General features: G+C 40.8%; 1 protein-coding gene across 7 annotated transcripts in view; it reads left to right on the forward strand.

Moving 5' to 3' along the window:
- The window catches only part of LOC138757652 (alpha-1,3-mannosyl-glycoprotein 4-beta-N-acetylglucosaminyltransferase B-like), a 180,493-nt gene that overhangs the window by 115,624 nt on the left and 51,883 nt on the right, over window positions 1–12,986 (forward strand). For all 7 annotated transcript variants that reach the window (XM_069925319.1, XM_069925318.1, XM_069925317.1 and 4 more), the window contains one exon: window positions 10,156–10,270. In XM_069925319.1, the coding sequence (XP_069781420.1) occupies window positions 10,156–10,270 (115 nt within the window). The remainder of the gene's footprint in view (window positions 1–10,155; window positions 10,271–12,986) is intronic.

Here is a 12,986-nt window from a genome sequence, read left to right on the forward strand (position 1 = left end):
CAATCCCAATTTGCGCAATCTTTCCTCATGTCATTCCTGCCATTCCAGCTATCAGACTGGTGAATCACCTCTGCACTCCCTCCATTGCAAGAACATCCTTCCTTAGATAAGGTGACCAAAACTGCACACAATACTCCAGGTGGGGTCTCACCAAGGCTCTGTACAGCTGCAGTAAAGTATCCTTATTCCTATACTCAAACCCTCTTGATATGAAGGCCAACATACCATTTGCCTTTTTAACCGCCTGCTGTACCTGCATGCTCGCCTTCAGTGACTGGTGGACAAGAACCCCTAGGTCTCTCTGCACTTCCCCATCTCCCAATCTATTGCCATTCAAATAGTAATCTGCCCTCCGGTTTGTATTACCAAAGTGGATAACCTCACATTTATCCACATTGTAGTGCATTTGCCATGTATCTCCTGTTTTGGGTAAACTTATACCTCTCACTTTGTTCATTTTAGATTGGTCACAGTGTTTGAGCTACCGAAAGAAAATAGACACACACACCGAGAGCAGTTCAGTTTATACAAATGTTTATTACAAATTCAAAAGCTGATTTCAAACTACAATATGCAAGCCCTTCCCAACTATACTTATCAACGCTTAGAATGGTCCCAACTGCCGAAGTGAGCAACGACTGCACACTTGTAGTAGGTTGTCAGGGTGCCGGTAGCAGCTTGTCCACCTCCCCTGACCGGGACGTTGGCTGGACTCTAGAAGTTCTTCTTCTTGCTGAGAGATGTTGCCACCTTTTGGAGAGTCTCAAACTTTAGCAGCGGGACCACGGCTTATATTACCCAAAAATTGCTTACCCAAGCACATATTCCCAGCACAGCAAGAAAGATAATCAAGCGAGCAAGCTCGCATGCTAGGCTACTCATGAATAACATAATTTTCAGCTTATCACTTTGAATACAATGGTTTATTTTGCATCAAGGCTAGGCCTCTGACAGTCTGTGACCAAAACAAGCAGGAAGATTAAATGTTCTTGGTACACAGATGTCCTTTCTTCAGATAACAGCATCTCTGGCCCCTCGGTAGAATTTAGCTTATGTCTGCTGATTCTAAAAACAATTAGGTTCTCAGCCTTGCAGAACCCAGAGCTGTAAATTTAAAAAAAACAGGTTCTCAGCCCTGCAGAACCAAGAGCGGCAAATTAAGAAAAAACAGGTTAGAATCTTCCATTACATCAGCCCAGTCCCCCAATTTATCCAAATCACACTGGAGCTTCCTGACCCCCTCTTCAGTGCACACAACCCCTCCTAGCTTAGTGTCGTCTGCAAATTTGGAGATATTACATCCAATCCCCTCATCTAGATCATTAATGTAAATTGTGAACAGCTGGGGTCCCAGTACAGATCCCTGTGGCACCCCACTGGTCACCGCCTGCCACTCAGAAAATGAGCCATTTATCCCAACTCTTTGTCTTCTATCTGCCAGCCATTTCTCAATCCACATCAATACCTTGCCCCCAATCCTACGAGCTTTGATTTTGCATGCCAGTCATTTATGTGGGTCCTTATCAAAGGTCTTTTGGAAATCCAGGTACACCACATCCTTTGGCTCTTCCCCATCTATTTTACCTGTCACCATCTCAAAGAATTCCAATAGATTTGTCAAGCATGATTTACCTTTTGTAAATCCATGTTGACTCTGAGTGATCCCTTCTCTGCTAGTCATATGCTCCGCTATTACATCCTTAATAATGGATTTCATCATTTTGCCCACTACTGATGTAAGGCTCGCCGGCCTGCTTTTTCTCTACCCCCTTTTTAAATAGTGGGGTAACATTAGCTACCCTCCAATCCATGGGTACTGATCCTGAATCAATCGAGATCTGGAAAATAATTCTTAAAGCATCTACTATCTGAATGTCCACTTCTTTAAGTACCCTAGGATGTAGATTATCAGGCCCTTGGGATTTATCAGCCTTCAATCCCTTTAATTTCCCCAAGACCATGTCCTTAGAGATACTGATTTCTTTCAGTTCCTCCCTTGCATTAGTCTCTATGTTTCCCAACATCCTTGGGAGGTTATTTGTATCCTCTCTTGTGAAAACAGAACTAAAGTAAGAATTTAATTGGTCTGCCATTTCCTTATTCCCCATTATATATTCCCCTGATTCTGACTGCAAGGGACCTACTCTGGATTTCACCAATCTTTTCCTCTTGACATATCTATAAAAGCTTTTGCAGTCGGTTTTTATGTTTGCTGCAAGCTTGTTTTCATAATTTATTTTTGACCTCTTGATTAATTAAGGTCCTTGTTGGTTTCAGAGAGAGAAATTTATTTCTCATTGGACACACACAAACTGATTTCCTATGATCAGCCACTTCAGTGTCTTGCTGAAGAAACTTGCCCCATCATAGCTTTTCCAAATGATACCCTCTTCTTCCAGGTCACCACAGAGTTCCTCTTGTTTCCCTTATTTCAGGAGAAACACTTTCCTCTTGTAAGGACTACAAGGGTTTTCAACAGGCTGAAATCAGAACTCACAACCTGTCTTCAAAATGGGTTTTTCAACAAGCTGCCAGCTTGTCATTTTGCAGCCTTGAAAAGCTTCTGAAGAACTGTAGAACTGACTTCTCTCTCTCTCTCTCTCTCTCTCTCTCTCTCTCTCTCTCTCTCTCTCTCTCTCTCTCTCTCTCTCTCTCTCTCTCTCTAAGAGAAGAATCCTGTTTGTTTTTTTTTTCTCTCTCTCTGCTTGTGAAAACCAAACAACCACTCACAAGACTCCAAACCCAATCTTTGGAAGATCTTTATCAGCACTTGAGCCCAGACTGTCCATTTGCACCTGTTTTTTGAAATTCCTTCCAAAGCAGTTTCATTGCCTTTGCAAAGGCACTCGGAGCCTGGATATCTGGCTTAAGCAAAGCTCTGGCATTTTAAATGATGTGTTTTGTAAGTACCTGTGAAGTGACCTACACTAAACCCCCACAATCTATCTCTTTTAAGGACATATATATGATATAATATATAATATAATTCATAACAATATATATAATAGATGACTTGTTCCATCAAATTACTGTCCACATTATGAAGCTGGAATCATATCAGAGTAGGCTTTAAGACACTGAATAAGATTATTACATTTTGACATTTGTTTGATCACTGGAGGATCAATTTAAACATACTTCAATAAATATGCACAACAAATATAGAGTTTACTTTTGAAGGACTGATTGGAAATTGATAGAAACTATTCATTTGTCAAATAAGTAGAAATTGAGCAGACTGGGCCTGCACTCTTTGGAGCAAAAAAAAGCTGTAGATGTTTGAATTCTAAATAAGTATTTTACTCTTGAGCCTAATACCCCTTTTGTTTCGAAGAATGAAAATTAATCACTTTAGTCTGGATGAAGGTTAGTTGCAAAGATGATGGGTGATGCTGGAGTGTGCCAATCAGATCAGAAATTAGTAAGAACAGAGAATAGAGAGTCCTGGAAATTCTGAAACAGAAGGGCTGGCAAATCTCATTTGTTGAGGAGAGAAATTGATGAATATAAAATTAATGGAGGGCTTTTGGTTCAGTACAGGTATGTGATGCTGAGAAAAATAATCATCCATGGTTTGATAAATGGTGGAACAGGAATCAGGAGATGAGTGGACTTTATTCATCTAATTTCCAAAGCAATACACAGATTCTATAGTTTCTGATAAGCCAGTTATTGTATACAGGGTTACATTAATGTGAAAAGATTTTAACATTTTATTGATGGAAAGTGTTGAATAGAATTGCACAATGTGCAATCCACCACATATCAGTTTGCCCTTGCACACTTTTCCATATTCCGAAGTAAACATGCTGTTGATCTAAAAACCTCTTAGGTGGTCCAATTACTTCACCCTATTGTTTTTATTGCTTCTTCATATTTGCAGAGAGGTAATTACCTTGTTTGTTTTTCCTTAAATTTCAGATTTATTTATTTGAATCCAAAATAAGTGTTGACCATTGATTAAAGGATTCCTGTTCAAAGCTTTGTTTGGGCAGGAAAAATAATGCAGAGCCAACAGTATAATTCTCACCTTAATTTAGGCCGGTCCCATGCTGATGACTATAGCTGCGCGCGAGCGCGCGTGTGCACGCACACACACACACACACACACACACACACACACACACACACACACACATTTACATTTATTTTACTCCTTGCTTGGTCTGTCAATATGAGCTCTACATTTGTCTTATTAATCTAGATTTCATAAACTGCAGAAAACGCTGTTATCATATCAGTGTAGTGAGGTGAAGTTAATCCTTTCCACTCTATGAATTGTTTAAAAAATATGTTGCTCCTCACTCAGATCTGGGATAAAATAAAAAAGTGCAAATAGCCAAATCCTTTGTCAATCTTTTATCTCATATTTTCATGCCGTTTTGCATCAGAGGAGACAGCACTGACAAAGATTAATAAAATTGTGTGCATGACAGTAGATGATTACAGCAGACAATAATTTAATCTTGATCTGAAGATGACAGATAATAACTTGTTCTTTGTTTCTGAGTCTTATCAAGTTGCTTTGCACTTGGCTTGCTCTCTTGACAACAAGACTCTGAAAGAATCACTTCAATGAAATACATCCTTAAAGAAGAAAATATATGTAATATCTTACAACTAAATGGAGACAAGATCACTAAATTGTGCTTAGCCATGTTTCTGGAGGTGAACTTGATCCACGAGGCAGCAAGTTGTCCTTTGGTGAGAAGGACCCACACCAGGCTGTGGACTTTTGGCAACCAGGTTTCAAGACAGGGAACCATGCTGGCGAGAAGGGATCCCCAAAGGCCTTGGATGTCAACTGCTTCCCGAATTGTCTCAGATGTTCAGAACTAGGAGCATGGGTTTACCACTGGACCGAGCAGAAGGCTGTTCAATTGCTGAGGTTGCTGGAGCACAGGACACAAATTTTGCAGACACTCAGTAAAAGAGGTGAATCTAGTCACATGGGGTCTCACACAAGGGATTCTCCTTTGCTTCTCTTTCTCTTATTAGTTGGTGCTCTGGGGTAGTGGCACCTCTGTGTGCCTTTATGTATTTATGTACATGACAATAATGGAATCTGGAAACTTTGTATCTTGTGATTGCAGCTTCACTCACCAGATGAAAGTATATTCAGGTTTTCCCTCGCCTGTGCACTATAGTCTAGGCTCTCTGATGTCCTTCCTTGGTGTTGGTATTTGCCTTAACACAGCTTCTCCAGGCAGTGATTGTCAGCAGGGTTTTCTATTTATCAATGAGAATGCTGAATTTCTTGAAATCGTCTTTGGCATCATGGCTGTGTTGGAGCTTTGACCGTCCTCTTATGTTGGCAATGGAGAACAGACATCAACACATGAGCTTTTGAAGCTTGTGCTCAATGTTCTCCCAAGCAGTAAAGCCTGAAAGTGATCAGTTAGGTCTGCAGGGATTATAGGAAAGCACATTCAAGGATCTCGTTATTGGCGTTAAACAATATAGTCTGCAGATGCTGGGTTGAGTGCACAAAAGTCATGGAGAAACTCAGCAGGTCACCCAGCATCTATGGGAAGTAAAGGGTAACATATGGTTTGGGCCTGAGCTCTTTGACAAGGTATGAGCAAACAACAGGCAGGCACCTGATTAAAAAGGTAGTGGAAGGGGGTGGGGGGGAAGAAATAGTGAGGAGGGAGGAAGAGTTGGGGAAGAGCACAGACTAACAAATAAGAGATCCTATGTATAAACAGGTGGGAAAATAGAAAAGAAGAGCCAATAAGTGGATAGCTCTCTGATAGGTAAGAAAAGGAAAGGGGTGGGGAGCTGAAAGAAAGTAAAGGGAGGAATAGGGAAAGAGAAAGACTTGAGAAGGGGTTTAACAGAAATTGGAGGTCAATGTTAATGCTACCTAGTTGGAAAGTACCCACATGGAAAATAACACATTGCTTCTCCAATTTACATGTAGCCTTAGTTTGGCAATGCATGAGGCCATGGATCAACAGGTCAGTGTGGGAATGGTGTGTGGAATTTCAATGGTTGGCTATTGCAGTAGACAGAGCAAAGGTGCTCAGTGAAATAGTCTGCCAATCATTATTTGCTCCCAAGTGCTGAATATAAACATTGCTTGATCTTCAGTTTTTATGGAGCATATGACCCAACTTTCATACCCATAAACAATTCTTATTTTTTGGCTTGGCTTCGCAGACGAAGATTTATGGAGGGGCATGTCCACGTCTGCTGCAGGCTCGTTAGTGACTGACAAGTCCGATGCGGGACAGGCAGGCATGGTTGCAGCGGTTGCAAGGGAAAATTGGTTGGTTGGGGTTGGGTGTTGGGTTTTTCCTCCTTTGTCTTTTGTCAGTGAGGTGGGCTCTGCGGTCTTCTTCAAAGGAGGTTGCAGCCCGCCGAACTGTGAGGCGCCAAGATGCATGGTTGGAGGCGATATCAGCCCACTGGCGGTGGTCAATGTGGCAGGCACCAAGAGATTTCTTTAGGCAGTCCTTGTACCTCTTCTTTGGTGCACCTCTGTCTCAGTGCACCATAAACAATACTGAAGACATAAACCCATGAGATGGACAACTTTATGTTCAGGGCCAACAACCTGTTGTTCAGACAAATTAAATTATTTAGTTGGAGGTGACAGAAGCTTTGCTGATTTTGCATCATTTTCTAATCAAGGCCAAATGAGCTTGTAAGAGATGAACCAACATTTCAGCAATGATTACATTGTACACTGAGTACATTACTGGCAACACACCATTCTCCAGTTTGTCTCCTCCTTTGAGAACACACGCAGGGCTGGCCTTGAGGAGAAAAGGAGATGGAGGAGGAACCGTGACACAGCAGCACCAAACCCAGAATAGAATTTCCCTTGCAGCCACTGCAGCCGGGTAGGTCTGTCCCACATTGGCCTTGTCAGCCAACAGCAAGCCTGCAGCAGGCGTGGACAGCCCCCACCCTAAATCTTTGTCCGCAAACCCAAGCCATGATGACATTGTCCAGAGTTTCATTATTGATGTAGATTTTGGGTGTGATATTCTCAACCTGTAACATTACACCCCATGAAAAACTCAGTTCATGCATCAGAAAATTGACCTGGTCAATTGACAATTCACCTGGTCAGTTTGAGATAAATTCAGTGTCATCTGTGAAGAGCAAGTCACGAACTGAATGAGCTGACATATCTCATGTTCTGAAGTCATCTGATGTTGATCATCCAACCAGTGAGTATCAAGGTGGAGCCTTGCTTCCTGCCAGACATCAAATGGTGTTTATTTTAATACTGGATGGTTATGTTTATGACCTTATGTCATTCTTTGAAAATAGATCATGCAGATAGCTGGTTTTTGCCAGAATCTTGTAAATGCCATTTGTGATTATCACATCTGCAGTCTTTCATAGGACAAATGTTGCCTCTGCCCATTGTTCATAGATTTTACTGCGAACAAGGAAAGGTCACTCAGAGTGATCCAACTCTGAATCTACAGTCTTTCAAGATAAATCCTTCCAGCAAAGAGTTGAAATATTTTCAAGGGGATCCTTGAGAGTAGATTTCTCCAGGACATGTTGCAGCCACTCTTGTCTCCTCTGTAATGTACAAGATGCTCATAGCTGTCACCTCGTGTTACAGAAATTTGCTTCCCCGTATCTTTAGAAGTTCTAGAAATAACTGACCGTTCATCTGAATTCTAAAACAATAATGAACTGTCTCCCCAAATATTACAAAAGTATTTAGAAAGTAAACATCTGAAATATGGTCAAAATGTGCCAAAATACAAAATAACAATATGTCAAAGATGAAAAATCTTCCCTCCCCCCCCCATCAAGTATGCAGCCTGACCTGATTAATTCCAGGAGTTTCTGCTTATACTTCTTTACATTTATGATTAATAAACCCAATCACATTTTTCAGCTGTTTTTTCAGTTGGCAGTTATTCAGATTGATCATATCTACAGTATGTATGTATGAATGAATGAATGGACACTCTTAACCAAGTTAAAGGATCCAGTGTTCTAATCTCACTATTCCGACAATAACTACAAAATGCCACATTTAAAATAGAGATTTGAAAGTTACTCTATTAAAAGTCATACAATTTGACAAATGACTTTTCAATGAAGTATATAACTGTGTTGATATTTGAATGTAAACTTTTCTAGCTGTTAGTACACTCTCCCTTTGAAAGCAGTACAACTCCAATGGTGGGAGTACATTGTTACAATGTGACACATTGGCAGTTTCCCTTAATTCATTTCAAAATAGGATTATATAATGGAAGGCTGCATTACATTATGCATACTTGCAAACATACGCCTACATAGACAAGCACATGCACTAAATAGTTGATGATTTGAACCTAGTCAAGAAACCTGCCATGGCTGGGGTCAAGAGCAGAGCACAAAAGTACTAAAGAAACACAGTAGGTCATGTAGCATCCATGGAAAGCAAAAGACAGCTCAGTTCCAACCGTCAACTGCCTTTGGCTTTGCGAGGAATCTGCATGACCTGACAATTTAGAGAACATGTTGCTTTCTAGCTGTAGGAGCATTTGCACCTTGTGGCAAGGTTTAGAATCTTCCAATGACTTAGCAAGTCAAAGGCCAGATATTATGAGTCTAAATGGTGTTAGGTTTGTACATTTCCTTACCGCTTACTGGTTTTTACTGGACGAATACAGCTAATTAAAGCCCTGAAAATTAATCCAGAGGTATTCAAGATGTATCAATTGAAGACTGATATCTGGCACACACTAGCACTGATAAATGAAAGATCTCAATGGCACTGGCTATTAATTTGTCATTACAGGAGAATGCTCCACAGGCTCGAAAGAACAGAGCTTGAAGTTGAAAGTACAGCAGGGCCTCTGTGATAGGCGGGGCCTTTGAACTAGTATTACTGCAGAAATAAAAGCCTGGATCTGAGATAACTATAGAAAATGAGGCTTTGTGAAACCAGAGACTTTATATTGCATTTTCTCAGCGTATTCTCATTATCATTTTTTTAAACACGGTTTTTAAAAATTGACCTTTGTTTCATATAAAAATTAGCCCTTATAATAGAGGTCGAGTTTTAACATCACCTATTCCAGGACAGAGATGAATGCACTTCTTAAAAATGGCAAACCAGTTTGAACCACTCAGATTTCAGATGCATTGTCAGATTACATACATGACATCGCAAGCAACCCTGAGATTTTTTTTTCCTGCAGTCAAGGCAGCATTTACAAATTTGTTGATGATACCCAAGTATAAAAATGGGCAATGAGTCAGCATACAGGAGGGAGATTGAAAATGTGACTGAATGGTGCACCCAAAACAACATTGCATTCAATGTCACCAAAACTAAGGAGCTGATTGTGAAATATAGGAAGAAAAAACCAGAGGCATTTGACTCAGTGATCATTGGGGGATCAGAGGTGGAGAGCGTAAGCATATTTAAATTTCTAGGAGTTACTGTCTCAAAAGACCTTTCCTGGGCCCATCATACTAATGCCATCGTGTAGGAAGCACGTCAGCGCCTCTACTTCCTAAGGAATTTGTGGAGGTTCGGTATTGACCTTGGCAAACGTCTACAGATATGTAGTGAAAAATTTGCTGATTGGCTGTATCATGGCTTGGTGTGAAGGCACCGTTAACTCTGACTGGAAAGCCCTGCAAAAGGCAGTGGACACAGCCCAGTACATCACAAGAAAAACTCTCCCCACCATTGGAGAGGAACAGCAATCATCAAGGATCCACGCCACCCAGGACATGTTCTGGTCTCACTGCTGCCATCATAAAGAGGCATGGGGCCACAGGACTCATACCATGAGATATAGGAACAATTGCTACCCCTCCACCATCAGACTCCTAAACAGACTCAATCAGAGACTCATTTAAGGACTTAGTTTGTATATTATTACTACATTTTTTTCTGTATTGCAAAGTCAGTTTGTTTACATTTCTTTTTCTTGTGTACAGTTCATACCACCGATTCTGCCTTGACCGCAGGAAAAAGAATCTTAGGGTGGTACTTGATGTCATGGTTGTACTATGACAATAAATTTGAACATTGAAGTGAATGCCCCACTGTGAATGATGTGTGATTATTCATCCTTTATGATAGAGTATCTGACCCAGGCACTTATTAGTCATATGTTTAATAAGCAAAAAAAGCTTTAAAACATATAGTAATGCCATGATTTGTCTTTGTTGCAGTTAGAGGATGATATTATCGCAACACCCAACTATTTACAAACTATCCAGAACTTTGCTCAACACCAGCCATCTGATGAATGGATGATCCTGGAGTTTTCCCAGCTTGGATTTATTGGTAAGCAGGTTTATTCACAATCACATTTTCAAAATACATTTGACCTGCAAATAACTAGAGATATCAGAGGTATAAAACATACTATTTTTTTACAAATAAAATGACACATCGTCAATTAATTTTTATGGAACAGTAAATATGAAAGCTATTTTACCAGGCAAACATTTCCTATTTATAAATGAATGTCATCGTGACAAGGACCTTCATAGGCTTATAATACTGAGGCCATGTAATTCTTCAGCTGCCGTAAAAGTTGATGTCAATGAGCTACTCAAAATCCAGGCCGGAAAACGGGACCGTCTGCTAGAGCTCAAGGGTGTGACCAACTCAGAGGGAGGTGGGGGATTTGCTCTCTCTGTGCCTGGCATGACAAACTGGAAATTATTCAATAGCAAACCCAGAGCAGTGTATAATTCTTGACTTATATGTTAGTCTTAATTCTTTGAATGAAGGAGAACATTATGTATATGCTGTATCTATACTGTTCCATTCATTTTGGATGATCAATGTTCAAGAACAGGTTCCTTCTTTATAATAATGACAGATTCGATTGTAAGCTCAACTCTGTATTCCATTCGGCATCTGGTAGCCTTGTACCCCTTTGCCTGATCACCAAATAACTATCTACCTGCCCTAACAATATTTAAACCCTAAATATATGTAATGCAATATCTTAGAGGGCTGTGGAATCTCAGTCAATTAATGTATTAAAAATTGGGATTTTACATATTAATGAACCAAGGGATTTCAGAATCAGAATTTATTGTTATTAACAAGACACAAAATTCAGTTTGTGTTTTGCAGCAGCGTCACAGGGCAAACATTCATATCAACCACCTTACAATAATAAATAGAAATAGAGCACAAAAAGTCAAAGTGAGGCAGCGTCTTTGGTTCATTGAAGATTCGAGAATCTGACGGCAGCAGGGAAGAAGCTGTCCTTATGTCACTGAGTGCTCGTCTTTAGGCTCCTGTTCCTTTCTCCTGATGGTAGCAGAGTGAAGAGGGCATGGGATAGAGGTTGCTTTCTTAAGACACTGCCTCTTCTAGATATTGTTGATAGAGTGAAGTCTAGTGCCTCTGATGTAACAGGCCAAGTTAACAACCCCTCTAGAGTGTTTTTCTTGTCCTGAGTCTTCGGTAACATACTGAATCTCCTCAAAGACCTCTCAAAATAGAGCTGCTGAAGAGCCTTCTTCATGATTGCATCAACATGGAAGCTCCAGGACAGATCTTTGGCGATGTCGATACCTAGGAATGTGAAGTTCTTGACCCTCTCCACTATTGAGCCTTTGATGAGGACAGGATCATAAAGACCGGAAGTTCACAATCATCACCTTTGTTTTGCTAATCTTGACCGTAAGGTTTTTAGCATGATGCCATTCAACAAGCTGATCTATCTCCCTGTACACTTCCTCATTGCCATTTGAGATTCTGCCAACAACTGTGGTGTTATCAGCAAATTTGTAGATAGCTTTGGAATTGTGCCTGGCCACACAGTCATGGGTGTTTAATCAATAGAGCAGTGGGCTAAGCAAGCATCCTTTAGGTGTGCCTGTGTTTATAGTAAGGAGGAGATATTATTTCCATTTTGTACTGACTGTGGTCTTCCAATGAGGAAGCAAGGATTAATGGTGTTGAAGGCTGAGCTGTAGTGGATAAAGAGCATGTATGAGTTGTTGTTTTCAAGGTGATTCAGAGCTGAATGTAGAACCAGTGATATTGCATCTGCTGTGGAGCGATTGTGACAATAGATGAATTGCAGTGGGTCCAGACCTTTATTTAGGTACGTGTTAATTCTGGCCATGACCAGCTCCTCAAAGCATTTCATCACAGCAGATGTTAGAGCTACTGGGCAATAGTCGATGAGGCAGCTCACTCTACTCTTCATGGGTTTGATTCCCCTTGAAGCAGGTGGGAACCTGCAGCAATAAGAGGTTGAAAATGGATAGAGCACGTATGATTAACCATGATCTTATTGAATAGTGGAGTAGGCATGAGGACTAAATGTCCTGCTCTAGTTTCTATTTTTTATCCTCTTATGGATCACCCAAATGGTGTAGAAGGCCATGAAGATAATGCCCACTCTCTCTGACACTGAGGAGACTGCACTCAAAACAATAAATCCAATAGAGCAACAAATTGAAAGTAGTGGAAAAGTACATTGATAACACTCTCCTGGAAATGGGAAGAGGGTGGGAAGCTGCCATGAGAATAAGATTTGGTATTAGTGAAGTGGATGATGGTGTTCAGATGGGACACAAGAAGTGGTGGACAAGATCACCTTACTTACCCTCTTATTTGGAATTTTATCGCTTATTGTATATCTTGTGGAATATCCCCAACCTCCCGCCCATCAGACCTCATGGTGCCTTGACTACAGATCTTTGCCCCAGCTGCCCTCCCATCAGAGCTCCTGGCATCCCGAATGCCCACCCATCCAAGCTCTTGACGCTCAACTGTGGATCCTTGCCCCAGCTGCCCACCCTCCAGAGCATCAGATACCTTGAACGCCACAGGTTCTTATTGTGGTCAAAAGTAGTTTCTGTGTAAAAGTCAACACCTTCACCTACACCCCACCAAATTTGTCCCGAAAAATTGGTTCCCAAAACTCGACTATTACATAAGTGTATACAGGCATTAAAAGGGTTGGTCCTATGAATGGGAGTTCTGATAATATTTCCTAAATGATACTTGCATTAGGGGAGATCCCATT

Source organism: Narcine bancroftii, chromosome 3 (genome assembly GCF_036971445.1).
Source record: "Narcine bancroftii isolate sNarBan1 chromosome 3, sNarBan1.hap1, whole genome shotgun sequence".
NCBI classification, from domain to species: domain Eukaryota; kingdom Metazoa; phylum Chordata; class Chondrichthyes; order Torpediniformes; family Narcinidae; genus Narcine; species Narcine bancroftii.